The 18209-nt window shown below is 47.2% G+C and overlaps 1 protein-coding gene across 3 annotated transcripts; it reads right to left on the reverse strand.

Moving 5' to 3' along the window:
* Positions 1–2297: 2297 nt before the first annotated feature.
* fbxo30b (F-box protein 30b) lies at positions 2298–9411 on the reverse strand. 3 transcript variants are annotated; one of them, XM_072697202.1, is made up of 4 exons: positions 9222–9411; positions 8599–8803; positions 5512–7933; positions 2298–5050 (listed from the first exon to the last, which is right to left on the reverse strand). In XM_072697202.1, the coding sequence occupies exons 3-4, from the start codon at positions 7870–7872 to the stop codon at positions 4847–4849; spliced, it is 2565 nt and encodes an 854-aa protein (XP_072553303.1). In that variant the 5' UTR covers positions 7873–7933; positions 8599–8803; positions 9222–9411; the 3' UTR covers positions 2298–4846. The 3 variants fall into 3 exon arrangements, with proteins under 3 accessions (XP_072553303.1, XP_072553302.1, XP_072553300.1); XM_072697201.1 differs by lacking the exon at positions 8599–8803; XM_072697199.1 differs by lacking the exons at positions 8599–8803; positions 9222–9411 and having other exon boundaries at positions 5512–8589.
* Between the last annotated feature and the right edge of the window lie 8798 nt (positions 9412–18209).

Here is an 18209-nt window from a genome sequence, read left to right on the forward strand (position 1 = left end):
TTCCCATAATGCACTACACCATGAGCGCAGCAGACTAGCAACAGCTAGAGGACAAGAAGGTTCCCGTCCAAAACACTGAAATTATTGTTTATATGCAGAATTTTGGGCATTTCTGAAACTTCTCATTATAATTGTTTTATTTCTGCTTTTGAGTCACTATTTTATTCAAGTAACAACATGTACTTGAGAATGGATTAGGGTTCTATACCCCCTAAACATGTGTGGGCTCTATGCCCCCTGAGCCCCCCCCTCCATCCCATAAAACAATTTCCATCTGTCCTGCCAGGGCATGATTTGGATGTTTTGAACCCACACAGACTTCCAACATTAGCTGCCCCGTTAAGTTCCCCTGTTAGTTACAGCACTGGGCTCCTTCTGAGGGGCATATTAATTACACTTCAGCATTATTTCCAGCATCAGCAAGAAAGGTATTAGGCCTATGTCAGCATCAGTGGTCTACACAGGAGGCACCCAGTCCTGGGGTGTGCTTCTTTTGTTTAGAACAGGCTAACACTGCTAAAAACCCGGGATTTAGACTGTCACCAAACTGATCTCGGCTAAAATCTAAAATTATTTCTGTTAAAAATTGACTGAAGTTCATTTCATCTAGAAAAGAAACGATGTCTTTTCATTATTCTCATTATTTATTTATTTTTATATAGAAGAGTGGAGATTAGCACACGACACGTCTCCTCCGACGCATGTGAACTCAGCCGCCATCATCTCTCTTCCAACTGCTGCTGATGGAGCATGGCTAGGCAGCCTGTGCACTTGGGGGGTGGGGGGGTGGGCCCGGCTCCCGGCTCCCGGCTCCCAGCTCCGATACAACAGCTAACAGACGCCTGTGCTGACCAACATTAGGACTGATGTGGAGAGGAAGTGCTAGCAACCCACCCCTGAGAGAGCAAGGCCAATTGTGCTCTCTCTGACTCCGGCTGCTGATGACCCTGGATTTGCACCAGCGTTCCTCGGATCATAGTGGCAGCGCCTCAGAGCCCCCATGTCCCATATTTAAGACTATTCCGCTTTCAAACTAGGCCAAAGTGTGCAGAATTTGGCTCCAGTTGCTCACAATGACAAAATTTATAATTCACACCACTAATGAAGACTGGTGACAGCCTAAGCCCGGTGGTTGTTGGCGACATTGGCCTAGCATCCCCTGTTCATAACTAAAGAAGCACACATCAGAGACCAGGCCTATCCTGGCCAGTCGGCTACATCTGGGATCAGTGATGAACCATGTTAATTCGAGTTCTATTAAAGCTGCTCGAATGTATAAATTCATTGACAGATTATTATGGGGCAGTACTGCTATTCAGGAGATGCCACAAATGGGCGTAGGCAGATGGCTTTTGAACATTTACAGTATAGACCCACTCAACCAAACACCTGACCTTTTTCAGTAAAGGCCCAATAGCACAGAATTGACCACAGTTCAGTGGCTCCATTTAATATACTGATGTCATCCGGGGTCACTGAATTTACTAATAACTCACACAGGGCAAATAAGCTTGTGAAAGTGTTTTCCCCCATAAAACGGATTTGGAGCTTTTAGAGTAGAGCCTCCAGGCACAACCCATGAACCTTTGCCTCGTCCAGAAGCCCTATGTCGTTTTTTTTGGCGGTGAGGGTTTCCTGCTTGCACTCCACTCATGAAAATCTGCTGTACATCAGCTCTGGTTAGAGCTCCCTGCTACCGTGATGACTGGATTGTAGGACTGTTGGAGACTTCTTCACACCTCTTGAGATTTCTAACTGTTCTGAGACTCCTCATCCTGCATATACAGCCTTCTTCCTGAAGGCCTCGGAGAGCTCTGTGGATCTGGCCATGATGCTGATCTTCTTCACCCCTCACTCACTTCAACCATCAATCCAGAGCAGACCAGACTAAACGTCTGAGGTTTAAATAATCCTCCAGACTCCTTCAGAATAATCCTCTCCAACCATGTTCTGATCATCTGCAGCTGATTCTGATGCTACAGATTTGAAGCAGTAATAAATGTGGGCGGGGTTCAAACCTTCTCCTCAAAGGAAAATGTAATTTCTATTAATTCTATTTTATAAATGATGACTGAAGACGTTTCTCCAGGTGAGTGAGTTTAGTTAGATTACCTCCATCTCAAGGCCAAGCTCACAAGACAAAGGTTTTCGAGATGTCCTATTAAAAAAAAACATTTAACTAAATGCCTAGAAATCGTCCAGCAGGACCTCGCAGAACTTGCTGTGGTCAGGGATGCCACATGCAGACAGGCCTGCTGTGACCACAGAGGTCAAAAGATCACAGACGGAGTCCGGTCAAAGATCATAAAATATCTTTTTATTCAACACAACCAAAAACCACATGCATCTCCAGCCTATGCCACGTCCTGGCTTGTGTCTCCTGGGTGTCTTTCCGCTCACTCCGCCCAGCCAGCACACTCGGTCAGGCCCCAAAAACACAAACAAACAAAAAAACCAACATAATAAAATAAATGTATTTTTCTTTCCTTCGTATTCAGCAGCACAGCGGCGGCGGCGGCGGCACGCGACAGTCGCAAACACCGACATAACTCGGTAAGGCCTTCATTGGGATAATACAGACGAAAACATGAAAAACATGGCTTTGGATAGCAGTAGTTCTCGACCCACGTCCCGGGAAACTCATGGAGGGCTTGATAATCACAGGAGCTTAAATATTTGCAGAATTACATGATTAAGTAGTAAAATCTGAGGGTGGTTTGATGTGAAATGATCTGCATACGGTTCAGACAGCATTCTTTACAATGGCGGTGAAGGTCTGAAAAGTTTAATGTCTCAAAAAGCTACACCACAAAGTTATTACATATGAAATGGTTATGAATGCACTGTCTGGTGGCTGAGACATCGTTTAATGATAGTTGTGAGAAGGTTTTGGCCGGACTATATATATATTAAAAAAAATAAAAATAAAAAAAACATACAGGGCACCATATGGAAAAGTAGTCTAGAAGAAAACAGTTATTTTAGATGAATATTTTAATTAATAGCAATAATAATAATAATAATATTCGGAATTATTGCGCATTACATATGTAAAATTCTGAAGACGTGTGTAGGTCCACCAGTGGTTTCAGATGTTGCTATATTTTTGGCATTGTAGAAATCACCACCACTGCAAAGAACTCTAAACGTAAAAGCTTCTCTATGATGAACCGTTTCACACCAAACCACACCACCTTGAATGACCGTTTACTTCACCACCACTGTATTATTATGCAGAATTTCTGAATTTGGTGGAATTCCTCTGTAAAGGAAGCCTCAGTGCTGTAGTATTGAGCAGTGAGCCACCATAGAAACTAATAGGAAATAATGGGAAGTTGCTTCTAACCCATGAACCCTGCTGTACACGTCTTTTTAAACTATGTCCAGGGGAACACTGTACACTACAGACACCTGCAATGGAGATTAGGCCAAACACTGGAGATTTCCTTTAAGAGAAGGTAGGACAGAAAAGATGCAGTACATAAGGTCCGCTTAGCTGAAGAGGGCCCAGACTATTGCTTCTGCTCATGGTGGCAGCGGCGGCGGCGGCACATTTGTAAAAAGCTTTCAATGATTAATAAGCGAAAGTATCGAACGCATTCACGCTTTCACTGACGACATGCACACCTGAGTGTGTGCACAGAGCTAGAACCTGTGCTAGCAAGCCTTTTTCCTATGTAAACCTTTTAAAGTCGTTTCGATGTTTGGAGACGAGCTACATAAGTCTTAACAATCGTGTTTACAGCTAAGTGCTTGCGACCTAAGTGCTCTTTAAGAGCGTAAGCCCGTGTTCTATTGCTTGAAGGTGGAGAGTCTGTGCCGATGGCGGAGTTCGGTAAAGTGCAGGGTGTAACCTGTGCTACACCAGAACAGAAATATTTCCTAAAAATAAAAAATACGGCCAACGCACCTCGATATGAGCCCCCAGTTCGGGGCTGGGAGCGACGTTCCACCTTATTTTATTGTAAAAGTACTGATTTAGGTTCAGCCTCAGCCATACTCAGTGATATGCGTGCTAAAGGCCTGATCCTGACCTTCTGACCTTCTACCTATACCGTACCAGTCCATGTTCTGATCTAGGATCAGCGTTCTGACTTCTTGGATGCTCCCTGATCTTATGACCCGAAGAGGATCGGCACCGCTCTGGGATTCTCGCAGGAACGCTTCAGCTGAAGTCGCCTGCAGTGCTCATGGGGCTGGCTTGAATGGAGGCTGGATGGGAGAAGAGAAGTTGGCGTGACCGGAGCACTACTATCCATGACCTTTCCATCATGGTTAGCCACCTTAGCATTCAGCCCAGGAAAGCTACCTTCTCCTGTCAGAGCGCTGTCCAATAACCAAAAGCATGCAACCGTGATATAACAGAGCGGTGCACTTGATTGGAGTCCTGGCTGTGAAAGATTACTGGGACTACTGACCCTAGTGTGTCAAGCTAGAGAAATCGAGTGCACTGATTAAGGCTCTTCATTGAATTCCACTTGGTTAACTCATTCCTGTCTGATGTTTTTTCCTCACTTTATAGTGTTCAAGCCATCTTGCGGCACATCTCTGGAGTTTTTGACCGCCCACTTCTATGAGAAACAGGGCCAAAAACATTTTCCAACGCTTTCCCTCAGTGTATTCGTCCTTAAAACATTAAACACACCACCTGGAATCAACCTTCAAATTTGACGTACTGTATAATATATATATTTCTATATATATTTATATATATATAAAAAATAATCTCAACATCAAAGCAAAAAATATTTCGTCTTATGTACACAGTGACAGATAGCATTGGTTAAAGAGGTTAGGTACGGTAGTGTTTTAGCTCTCGCGCTCTGCTGTTAAAGTGTTTCCTTTATTATAATACTGGTTTGAGGACGGAGCGCAGGGACCGGCCGTCGCGGGTGAGCTCCCTGGTCGTGCACATGCAGGGCAGTGGAACCGCCTCCACTTGCCGGTGGACCTCGTTGTAAGGGCAGTGTTTCAGGTGGTCCGCCATGCTGGAAATGTCCGCAAATTCCCACCTGGTCACCGGACTGAAGGCCGTACTAAACCGCCACACCTGCAGAAAAGAGACCGCAGAGAGAGTCAGATATTCTTGCCAAGACGAGGCAACGCTGTTAATAAGAGCAGACTTTTAATAGCTTAGGGAGTATGGGTGCGACCCAATTGCACTCTAATTACTTATACTGACTAGCTTTGAGCCTCTGCACATTATCTCCACTGTGGTCCTGGTGGACCACCTTCCCCGGGCATTTTAGAGGTGTCCTGCTCAGACAAACCATCTTCGACTACTCAGGAAGGGCTTGAAAATAAGCTGGTGAGCTGGAACAGGTGGGTTGGGAGCAGGGTGAACACTAAAATGAGGCACTGCAAGGGGTTCAAACTTCAAAGACCAGGGTTGGAAACCATGCATCTAAGCAGTTCTTTGGCACCAGCTTCAATGGATACATGGGCAAAGTTGTTGACCTACTGGCAAACGTACCTAGCTTGTGTTCTACAAGATCTTAAATTCCAGCCTACCTTGTCTTTTATCTTCCAGCTTCGGCTTCCGTCTGGGTACTGCATCTTCTCCCACTGTACCACCACCATGCCCCGCGTCTGCAGAAGACTGGCACAAACGTCCCTCATAGTGCGGGACACCATGGACAGCTGGCACAGGCTGAAGCCGTCCAGAAACCGTGCCACGTGCTGCAGGATTTCAAAGGGCAAGCCGCTCACACGATCGCACTCAGGCTCCGCCATCACGTCCGCCATGGGCTGCACCCCGAACGACCGGAGGTGGCGGTCGTGAACAACCTTGGACCCTTGCGTTGACGGACATAACCTGCGCTGCGAGTAGGTGCAGCCGTAGTAGGCGAGCGGGCAGCGGTGCTCCATCCAGCCGTTCAAACCAGAGTGGATATCTCCGTGAACGTTGCGGAAGTGCGACAGGAACTCCTCCCGGCGGAACAGCTGGCCGCACTCAAAGGTGAACATGGAGCCTTCGCGCGGGGCCCAGCTGGGCCGGGGAACCAGCTGTTCCAGCGTCAGGTCCAGCCGCAAGGTGCAAAAGGGGCTGGGCTGCGAGAGGCGGGGTGCAGCACGATCACATGCCGAGGCCGATGCCACCTCCCCAACCATCGTGCTGGTGGCCAAGATGGCTGCGGGAAAGCTGAACGTCTGGGTGCCGAAATCGACCCGCGAGCCACCGAAAGCATAGACGGTGTCAGATATCCGCCGGGCGCGGGGCGACTCCTCCAGGCAGAAGAGCAGCGCGGCAGCCGTGAAGTCGATCTCCCCGAGGTCCATGGGGTCATCACGAGGTTCCTGCTCCAGGTCAGACGTGTCCACAGCTTTGTCTTCCATTCTGCAGCGAGGACTCCGGTGCGGGAAGCTGTCCGCGGGACAGGTCTTCCTCCCGTTAAGCGCGAGTGGCATGAAGTTCCGCAGTAACTGAAGGTTTTGGAGTTTCCTCTCAAAAGCCCTGTCTTCAAAGTCTAACGCCACGGACGGCAGCGCAAAGTCCCTGGGAATAACCAGAGCCTGAGCGTGGACAGGTGGCTGCAGTAATGGAGCCTGGGATCCGGATGCTTCCTGCATTGCAACAGGGGCTACGTCATGTCTCAGCTGTGCTCTGTGGGGAATCAGTGGACCAACAAACTCCAAAGAAGTTCCACTGACTCCTGGGCATTCGTGGTCCACCTCAGCAGGTTCCATGTCGTGCTCCTGCAGTTCTGCTGTAGACGCTACAGCTTTGTGACAGTTGGTACACAAGCTGCGCTCCTCTGCGTCTCCTAGCCTGTGCAAATACCCCGAAGACTCGTGAGAACACTCCTCGTTAATAGCGCCAAGAAGTGCACCTGCACCTCCCTCGTCGAATCCTACAACCGCTCCCAACTCAGGCTCCGCTTCGGACGTAGCATCCTTCATTTCCACGTCTGCTGACTCTACAGTTTCTGATTGGTTGAGCTCACAGCTACCGAATGGCTCCGTGCCTTTGACGGCATCGCCCAGCGCACCGAGGGCAGAGGCCAAGCTTCTGCCCAGTTCCATCAAGGTTTGATGTCGCTGAGGCTGCAACTCCTCATTCAAACCGCTAACCCCGTTGGCTATTTTATCACAGTTGGGCCCGGGTTCTTCTTTCATATCGAACGCTTCGTGTAGCGCTCCGTTTAATTCGGACTGCGCTGCCGACACACTTGTGGTGGAGCTCTGCGCATCTGAGGCATTGAGGTGGATCAAGACGTTGAGGGCTGCAGCCAGGCTTTTGGTTGTCTCCACTGTGTTTTGGTACAGCTCACCATAATGCTCCTCGTTCATTCCATTAATGCCGTTGCTGATTTTGTCTTTTGAGCAGCATGCTGAAGATGCCTCGTCCGCAGGCCCCTCAGCCGCTACGGTGGGAACACGTGCATCTATCAGCAAGCCAGGTTTCTCGCTGTTCTCCACAGGCAGTGCTTTTCTACCAGGGCCATTGGTGGGTGCTAGGGAGACGAGTTTGAGGGAGGCCAGCATGGTGCGCTGGTCCTGCAGGGCGAGGGCCATGTCTAACTGCTCTTCCTCGTCTGCATCCCGACTCAACCTTTCGTAAGAGCGGTAATCCTCGTCGTTCACCGGCCACCTGTTCCACTCCATGGTGCAGCAAACCACACCGGCAGGACACACCTCGAGGTGCTCGGCCATCCTGCCCCGTGCCAAAACGAACGGGCAACCAATGCGGTGGTTGAGGCACGGGACCCTCTCAAACGGGCACAGCAGCCGATGCTCGTCTGCCTTACAGGCATGGAAAACTGCACCACAAACCAGCGGGCAGGCCAGGAGGTCGCAGGACAGGCCAGGCTCGGGCTTGACCATGCATCGCCGGCTCACGCAGGAAACACAGTGAACGTGGAGTCCCTCCATTTTCAGAACGGGCGAGCCAGGGTAGACAGCTGAAGCAGCGCAAGCTTGGGGGTCAGAACGTCTGCAAGACAACATGGAAAGATGGACTGAATCAGTAGATCGTCAATAAATCAGCAACCCACTACAGATCCAAATGTTTGCGGACACCCCTTCTAACGAATGCATTCGGCTCCTTTAAGTTGCACACGGCTTGTCTAGCCCCTGTGTAGTAAGTAAGCACTGCCAAAAACAACAAAACAGGACTTTCTGGAGCAGACATGAACCTATTAGCACCTTCTGGCACATACTGGCCCATGTATAAATGATGGACGTAGCTCCATCCAACACTTCTGGGATGAGTTGGGGATGGTGAGGTGAGCAAGCAGTAACTCCAATGAATTAAATGAGCTGGCGAAACACCATTTAGCATTTTACACCACCATTGATTGATTGATTGATTGATTGATTTTCACCACCACTATCGATAACAGGGTTGTGGGTTCGATTCCCAGGCTCGGCAAGCTGCCACTGTTGGGCCCTTGAGCAAGGCCCTTTACCCTTTCTGCTCCCGGGGGCGCTGGAGTTGGCTGCCCACCGCTCTGGGTGTGTGTGTGTGTGTGTGTGTGTGTGTTCACTATCACAGATGGGTTACATGCAGAGAACACATTGCATCTCGCTGTACGGTGCACCGTGACAGATGCATGCACCTTAACCAGGTGTCCCAATACTTTTGTCTACTTGGTGTACCTTAGATGGACCCAGTTCCTCGTGCTCACCGTCCTCTATGTTCTCTACAGAGAGCTGAGGAGCACGTTTGTGGTTCATCACCACAGGGTTGAGGTGAGGGAGGCTTCCTAAAACTGGGAGGAGCAGCTAAGCTACACCACTCTGCTCCCAGAAGCCAGTCAGATGACCCACAGGTTGTTCTGCGACACAGTTGGGACTACATGCACTAGAAAACACACACACACACACACACACACACACATCAAAAGGCACGTTAACCTAGTTAATCTAGCTAACTCAGACACGACGGCTCGAGCAGCAGTAAGCTGATTTGGTGAGCTTGGTGAGCTTGGTGAGTTTGGGGAGCTCGCGCGGTCCCCCACCCCAAAACAAGGCAGCGCTAGCGGTCTGACAGGGCGACACACCCCGGGCTCCAGCCCTGAACTCGTAAACAAGCCCCTGCCGTGAACCATGAAGTTGTATAACGGGCTTAGAGGCAGCAGAGACGCCCAGTCCCGGCGCTCACACCGCGGGGGGCTGCCCGTTTCAGGGGTAAACACTGCTAGCTAGCGCTAAAGCTAACGCTAAACTTTCTGGCCGGAGTCCGAAAACAAACAAACCCCCCCCCGGCGCTCCGCACTCACCCCGGCCCGGCAGCGACCCGCGGCCGCCCTGCTCGCGGTGCCGGCTTGTGTTCAGTGGTAAAGGGTCTCTACAAGCGGCTGAGCTTCGCTTCTGGACCGAACCATCGCGGCTTGTCCTGGAAATCTGCTTCAGAAGTGTTCGCTCGGCTCCGCTCCGCTCGCGCTCTGCCTGCCTGCCTGCCTCCAGCCGGGACGCCAGCGCGTGTCGTCATCACGCAGGGGCCCTGTCATCACGCATGCGCGGCGTAGCTGCTGGGGTTATCAGAGCTGTGGGAGGGAGGAGGACAGGTGGGTATGGAGGCTTCAGGGAAAGTGCAATGTCTTATACCAAACTCCTGGACATGGATTAATGGATTAATGGATTAATTTCACCCTAAGAAAGGGGGGTTTGCATTTAAACCCAGATTCCTGGATCTGGACCACTGGGCCTAATCCAGATCCGGGAATTTGGGTATAAAAGTAAACACCTCAGATAATCATCAACCCATACACATTTCACTTATTACTTTATTAAATGTGATTTTTATATGTTTATTTACAATTATTTGTAATTGTAATTGATCATTACTGTACAGTAATGTACTGTACTGTCCCAGAAGATGCTGGTCCTGGTTCTTCTAAGTGGTTGCCTCTCCTGCTGTTTGTGAGTTTCTTGTTTAAGAGTATCGGATCTTCCTCATAATCCTAGAAAGTGTCTGATGTGGAGTCTCTTGTGTTCTTCCTCAAGCTCTTGGTTTTTCCTGTGGAAAAAGTGGTTCATCCTCTTAGTGAGTTTCTTATTTGGGGTTTTGGTTCTTCTAAGATGTTCCTATTCAGGTTCCTAGAGTTAATCATACGAGGTATTTGTTCATGCTCTTGGTCCATCTTCATACTTCATATTCTTGGTTTTTCAAAAGTGTTTTTTCTTAATGTTCCTGGATAGATTATCATTTAAGGTCTCGCTTACTCAGTTTAACTTCTTCGTCCTCATGGTCTTACAGAGTTTCTTATTTGTAGGTTCTTCCCCGTGCCTCAAGTCTTGCTTCCTCTGACCCTGGCTGCCCTGGCCCTCTCATTAAGAGTCTGGATGAGGAAACCTGTGAAGAACCCCATCATAAATAAACGGGATGCCTTACAAGCCCAGACCCCTTTACAGTTCTCTCGATCAGCACCATCAAAGCAAATGTGGGGTGTCTCTGTTATGCGTAGGTCAACCGACGAGTCGGACGCAGCAGATTAGTTTTGTAAAAACAGATGACGAGGTTTTAGAGAGGCCGCGATGCTGCTGGAGAAAAGAGTAAGATCAGGACACAGAACAACTGACCGGCTCCTAATGGAGAGAGAAGTACTTTCAGTCATTCACATTCTTTTATTCCTTCATTTCTGGGCTTCTTTTTTTTTTAATATAAAAAAGAACTATTGCAACAAAATGAGGCAGATCACATCGTACATCAGATAGACAATATAATATATAGTTTAAAAATATTGCTTGATAAATAGCAGTTTATTTGCTCTATCTATGTAGTCTACATACAGTCATGATTCAAACGATTATTTTAATGAAAATTACAGAAATTTACTCTTCATGCCCATCTCAATAAAATAACAGTGTAGCATGAAAGCTCTCTTTACTAGTAATTACAACATTATAACGAAGAAATCACATCAATTATCGTCTACAGAAGAGTTTTAAGGATTTGAATCATCATGTTTGATCAAAGATTGGCTTTACATATTAAAGACTTTTCATAAAGAATTTTAAAGAGAAGAAGAAATGGCATTAATTAGGAATAGCTGGAACTGCCAGGTTAGTAATTGGTACTGCAACAGCAAAGACTTTCACACAACCACACAACTCTGACCTCTAAAACACGCAACCACCTGTTTCTGCAACTTGGTGCTAGTGGCACTGTTTCTGCAATCCCTGATTCAAACTCGTCTTTTATGGGTAAAGCATAAAATTCAAATAAATCAAAAATACAGCTCTTTTACAGCTTGTCTTTCTGTCAGATCTAAATATACTTTTTTCTCTTTTTATGCATTTACTATTAAAACCAATGACAACTGTCAAACATGGTGGCGGTAGTGTCAGAGGTTGAAAATTTAAGAACTAGTTTCAGCTTTTTTGTGATGTTAATCCACACTAATCCGAATCAGCTTTATCTGCATCTTTAGGAAGCGGCATTAGCACTCCAACAAGTCCAAAAGTCCATCCAGGTTAAACGGTTGAATTGTCCTTTACATGCTTGCTCCAGTGGTGATGCACACAGGGGAGGAATAGGCACTCTGGGTGAGGGAGTTTTTCGCGGACAAGACGACGCAGTAGCGGGTGGCCGGTTCGAGGTCAGCGACGTCACACGCTGGGTCGTAGATGGTCAATACCTCTCTGAGTGGACGAGACGGCGTGTCTTCTCTCACGATCAGGGTGTAGTAACTCGCTCCCGTGACCGGAGCCCACTCCAAATGCAGGGTCACTCCTGTCACCTGGGCGACTTTAATGTCAGGCACCAACAGCATGCCTGAAAAACAAACAAACAAAAGAGTCTGACTTATTTTCCCACTCTAAATGACTCCAGTTTTAGTGATTTCGAGGCACGGTCATTTTTGTCTTTTCGTGTATTGTGGAGTATACAGTATACAGGAAATGTACTCTTTTGCACTCATTCTCACACAGGCAATCTCCACTAGAGGGAGCTAGAGGAGTGACAAGAATCGACCCATGTCTGTCCACAGGGTGAGATCTGTGTTTTAATACAAAGGTTTCATCAACTCCTAAAAACTAAGGTGCTTTAAGGGCAACACTGCAGAAGAACCACCTTCGGGGTCCATAAAGAACCACTTGTGAAGAACTTTGAAACTGGTAAGAAACCTTTACATCAAGTGGAGGTTCTTCAGACCTTTATACTACTGGATGTAATATTATGTTAAGTTTTATGTTTTTGTCTATATTTTTTTTAACTGAGTACAAAAGTACTTGCTTTTAAAATATTAAAGCAAAAATCTAAAACAAATATACTGTCAGTTATTACAGTATTTTAATAATCAAGTCCTATTAGGAAGAACTGTGTGCAAACATGAAAAAACAGAGAGTCAATAGTTCTTACACTACAAGATGCTTCATAACAGTGTCATAAATGGAACCAACACTAGTCACTTTGTCAAGATCAGTCATTTATAAAAAACTTTAATATATGTTTTCATGCAGTTACTGGCAAAGCTGTTTATATACACAGAGCAGCCACAGAATTAACACCACCTTGTGCTGCCACAACAGATCTGACAAAGCATAGTCTCCACAAGACCTTTGAAGGTTCCCTGAGGTGTCTGTCACCAAGACTAACGTTAGCAGGCAATACTTTAAGTCCTGTAAGTTGTGAAGTAGGTGGGGCCTCCATGGATCATATCAATAAGCCTAAGGTGTCCATGATCCTATCACCGGTTCAACGTTTATCCTTAGATATTGACCACTGTATACTCAACAAGAACACCCCTGCTGTTTTGGAGAAGTCCTGACCCAGTCATCTAGCCATCACATCTTGGTTCTTGTCAAAGTGTCTGAGATTCTTATGCTTGCCCATTTTTCCTGCTTCCTGTTTTTCACTTCACCTGCCAGTGGTGCTAATGTTATGGTTGATCTGTGTATATCTAAGCATTGCTTTGTAAATATGCTACTCGGTGATTATGCATGTGATACCCAGTTTCAGTTTCACAACTCTGATGGTGAATTCTGAGTCTTGTGCATTTTCTCACCTTTCTCTTTTAGCCCAGCCAGCATTTCCGCTTCTCGCAAATCTCTCCTTCGGCGATTAGTTACGCCTGCAGGACATAGCTCATGTTAGACAAGTCATTTAAACCACAAGAGGAATGCATGATAAGATTAATTAAAATAAATATTTAAATAATTATTTTTTATTATTAGTTAATTTAATGAGAGTTTCAAGTCAGCATGCATATGTAGGTGTATGGGAGACCTGTGTTATTGACGATCAGCACAGGGCAGGGTACTGAGAAATAGAAAAGAGAGCATTTTGTATTGGGTTATTATTTTTAATTTTTATTCTCCACCTGCTGAAATACTGTGACTTAAGTATTCTTTATTATAGTTTGCACGGATGGATTACTGATGGATTACTCAATAAGTAAATACCTGTAGGTCCAGTAGCGACTGCAGACGGCTCGCTCGTCCCTGCCTGGTTTCTAGCCCTGACTGTGACACTGTAGGACACATCACAGGGCAGCAGAAACTCAAAGTATGTCCTGTCTGTCCAGTAGGACGACACCTGCACGAGAGCAAGCGGGTCACCGTGGATGTGGCCATTTAGCTCAGCCAGGTATTCAACGCTCGGGCAGGACACCGGGCTCCAGTACACACGGACCAGAGTGGTGTCTCTAACAGCTCCCACAGGACGTGTCCGAATAGTTACTGAGGCTGGGGCACACGGGGCTGCAGGGGTGAGAAAGGTGGGGGTGAAAACGTACACAGTCAATATATATTTCTTTTTCTCATGTTTTTCTCTTAGTGAACAGAATTGCGTACTAATGTCATCGTACCTGCTCCTTTCTGCAGCGACTTGTTAGAAGAGCTTTTACAGGTTCCGTCTGAAGCCTTCACACTGAAGTTGTACATCGTCCCACACTGGAGTCCCTTCAAGGTACAACTGGTGTCCGTGGTGTTACAGTGCAGTTCGTTCCCTAGTGAAGTGGACGCTGAACCGAAGTACTCCACAGAGCCGGCGCGGGCAGGCCAGGAGAGCGTGGCTGAGCTGGACTCACAGTGCATGGACACGGCCAGGTCCTGAGGCCCACATGGAGCTGAGGAGGAGGCAGAAGATTTTAGAGGCTGTTAAAGGAACCTCAGGGCAAGAAACAGCTTATGGATCTCAGGAACATCAGCACTGTAGCACTGTTTATACAGTAGATTAGACAGTTATTAATTAATTTTATGCTGCTAATTTCACACCTAGGTATTCCTTGTGGAAACTCAGAGAAACACAACCCAAATATGCCCAAACTAGAACCATCTGCATGACATTAGAAGATGTTCTAGCCTGCAATTATGACTTTTCCTATGGGTAACACTAAAAAGATATGTACAGTCCCAGGTGTGTTGTTACCTGTGTTAAAGGTAAGGGGCTGGCTGCTGGGGCTGGTGCAGTTTCCGGCAGAAGCAGAGAGGCGGACGGTGTAAGCCTGGCTGCAGCGCAGGTGGGTCAGGCTGCAGTTCTCCGCTGGGCCGCTGCAGGTGTGAAGGTCTCCGTCGTGGCCCACGGCTGTCAGGGAGTAGGTCTGAGCCTGGGCAGCATGAGCCCAGGACACCAGCATTCCCTCTAGCTCACACAGCGGCTTTAGCTGTATTCCCAGTGGAGTGCAGGGGGCTGCAGGAGACAAACAAACCCCAGCAAAGAGGTTACACTTCAATTTTCTGTTTAGCTAAATGACCCCTCCAACGGTTCTTTCTTGTTCTCTGTTCAAATCGTGTTTATTAATGAATCTTTTTTTAATGAATTAAATTACTCATGAAAGCCTCCAGAGCAGAGCTCCTGCCGAGCACCCGTCCTGCCTCGGTTGAGGTCTAGGGTCCTATCTTACACCCTGCGCAAGTTGTATCGCGATGCTAATCGCTACCTTACACCGTGCCAACAGTCTATTTTCACTCCTTCCGCCTGCGTCATTTAAATAGCAACGGTACTTGTGAATATATCTACGCTGATGGGTGCGAGGGTCTCGGAATTAGGTGTGTTCAGGTAAATTTCTGGCGTTTTGCCATCTCGGCAATGGAAAACACAGGTGCTCCACTAGGCAGATGTCAAAGGTCAGACGTCTGTTGCTATCTTGGCAGTGAATTGTCAAAACAGGCGCGTGCCCAATGCTTTGCTCCATTGAAATAGTAATCCGCTAAAGTCAGACTGCACCTGGCTCTTAAAGGGCTTGAATGGCAAGTGACACGCTGATTGGTTTACTGCCCAGTACGAAAATGTCCAAAACGTCCCCCTTGATTAATTAAGAGACTTAGTACATGCCTTTTTGCATGGTGCGAGTCATGTAATGCACACTTTTACCGTCGTTATGATAGCAGGGGACTTGAATCTACACAGAGAAAGACAGCCAGTCTTTTGATAAACAAATAAATGCTAAGACTAATTAACTTCAGCTAACGTTGCTATGCTAGCCCTGTACAGCTTGTATCTTTCAGCGTATCTCACAGAGTTGGTTCTGCATGTATCCTAATTTCAGTACGTTCCAGGGAGACACTGTACATGTGGCACTTGTTTGCCTGTGTGTGTGTAAGAGTGTGTGCAGTACCTGTACTGATGGTGTATGGTGGACTGCGGAGGCTGTTGCACTTGTCTGAGGAGGCGGAAACCATGATTGTGTACTGCATGCCACAGCGCGCCCCCTTCAGCACACAGAAAGTACTGCTGCTGTTACACTCCAGAAAGCTCAGGTCCTGCCCCTCTGCCGTGGCTACGTAGAACGAGGAGCTCGCTTCGGTGTGCCAACTCACTCTTATAGCAGGGCTGTTACACTCCATGTCTGCAGTGATGCCAGTCAGGGCACAGGGAGCTGAGGACAAAGGTAAAAGGGTTACTGAGCATAACGTAAGGCCATAGTGAAGCTTATAATGATCTTACTGGCCATACTGATGACCACATCAGCTGTTTACACTGACATTTCACCTGAGCAGACCTGAGACCCTTACCTGCTTATACTGAGGAACTGACCGGCACATTAAGACTCATTAGCAGGTTAAACAGGGTTAAATGAGGACACAGTACATTCGAAGTTGATGACTAGCCTCTTTCTTGGCTAGACCGAGAGGGAGAAGAAGTCTAGCTATTCATTTACAACAGCACAGACCAGCAGGGCAGCTGTTTTTAGCTATTGTCAGTGTTGTGGAGTGTAAAGAAAGCTGTGTTTAGGACCAAACGTCTTGAAAGACAAGGAGACTGTCAAAAACAGGACAGGCCTGCAATGTCGTATTCTTTAGGAGTTCTTAATTTTCGATTTTCATGAAATCAGCTGCCTTTTCCTGCTATTAGTGAGACTGAGAAAATGCATTGATTCATTGTTAGAAAATGCATTGATTCATTGTTTAATCAATATTGAATGACCTGCAAAAATATACCATGACGATGATATATACCATGATTGCCAAGTTCCAGAGTGTGTGCATACCTGTCTCAATCTGGAAGGTGTTGCTGTGTGGGCTGGCACACTGAGAGTTATGTGCGGTGATATGGAAAGTGTACTGGACTCCACACAGCAGGTTGGGAACGTTGCAGAAGAGCCCTGAGCTGCTGCAACTGGAGTTCACACCACTGGCGGTCATGGCCAGAACACTGTAGGACTCCGCCCCAGCAGCTGGTTGCCATGACACCCAGACTGAGTTGGTCACACAGTCGAGACTACCTGTTTCTCCATGAGGTACGCAAGGAGCTACACACGCAGACAGACAGACACACACATACATAAAGAAAGTTATGTAGAATGTTTTTTTTTTGTGATTAAATATAAATATATAATTCTCATAAATATATATATATACTGACTGTTTTATAACAGTTACCTGAAGAGGCTTGTACAGCTGAGCTGCGGTCACTCTGGCAGCCGTCTCTGACAGATCTCACAGTGACAGAGTAGGTGAAGCCACATGGCAGGCCACTGATTGAGCAGCTTGTGCCTGAAGTGTCACACGATAGGTTAGCGCCACCGCTAGTGATCGCATCCACGTGAAAAGATTCTGCGTCTGGATTGGCCTCCCACGTGACAGTCATAGCACCAGCAGAACAGTTCATCTTGACATTCACATTCTGGGGAGGGCAGGGAGCTGAGAGAGAGAGAGAGAGAGAGAGAGAGAGAGACAAATCATATCCATCAAGTTTGGGTTACATGTTGTTGTTGATTTATTAGAAGTACACATCCCTGGACGGCCGGATTACTGCAGGTATGTAGACGTACACTAAATGGACAAAAGTACTGGGACACTGCTCATTCAGTGCTTCTTCTGAAATCAAGGGTGTTAGAAGGCTTTCTGCTAGAGTTTAGGGTGTTGCTGTGAGGATTTGACTGCATTTAGCTACAACCCACCTCATCATCCCCAACTCATCCCAAACGTATTGAATGGGAGGAGCACCATCATTCCAGAGAACACAGTTCTTCCACTGCTGCTTTATACTACTCTAGCCCACGCCAGGCATTAGGCAGCATGGTGCCAATAGGTTCATGATGTTTGCCTGCTCCAGAGAGTCCTATTATTCTATTGGCAGTACTTCTCTACAGAGACTAGACAAGCTGTGTGTGTGGATTTGCACATCTGTGTCAGAAATGGGTGCAACTTAAAGTAGATGAATGCGTTCATTAAAAGCAGTGTCCACAAACATTTGGACAAATTGTGTATTTTCTACATTCACTCTCTGCAAGCCATGTTGAGTTGTTAAGTAATCTCAAATAGACTTGCTTACGCAGCTTCTAACACATAGAATATCTACATACTTTAAGGACCGAAAACGCTCAGCAGAGCGGAGCAGGTCCGGTCACTCACCTGTGCGCACTCGCGCTGGATCACTTCTCCCACTGTGGCAGGCATTGTCCAGTCCCGCCACAGTCACGCCGTAGGACGTCCCGCAGTGCAGCTGCTGCAGGTCACAGTGAGGCAGGCTGGAGTTACAGTAGACTCTGTGAAGGCCGTCTGCACTGAGACCCTCCACCTGGTACCCCAACGCCCCACTGGCTGCCTGCCAGGTCACGGCTGCTGAATTCGAGCTGCAGAGCAGGGAGGCCTGAACCGACATGGGCACACAGGGCACTGAGGAAGAAGAGGAGGAAGAAGAGTGAGGTGAACTGTATTAATGACCTGTTTTGCTGAACACACTCTACTATTTAGGATGATACTAATACTACCATCTGCATTCATTACATGGGTGTGTAACGGGGTCACTGAAGACAAATGGGATTTTGAAAGGTGAAAGGTGCTGGGCACTAATATGGGATACTAATATGCAATAACTG

The sequence above is a fragment of the Salminus brasiliensis genome, chromosome 14 (genome assembly GCF_030463535.1).
Source record: "Salminus brasiliensis chromosome 14, fSalBra1.hap2, whole genome shotgun sequence".
NCBI classification, from domain to species: Eukaryota; Metazoa; Chordata; class Actinopteri; order Characiformes; family Bryconidae; genus Salminus; species Salminus brasiliensis.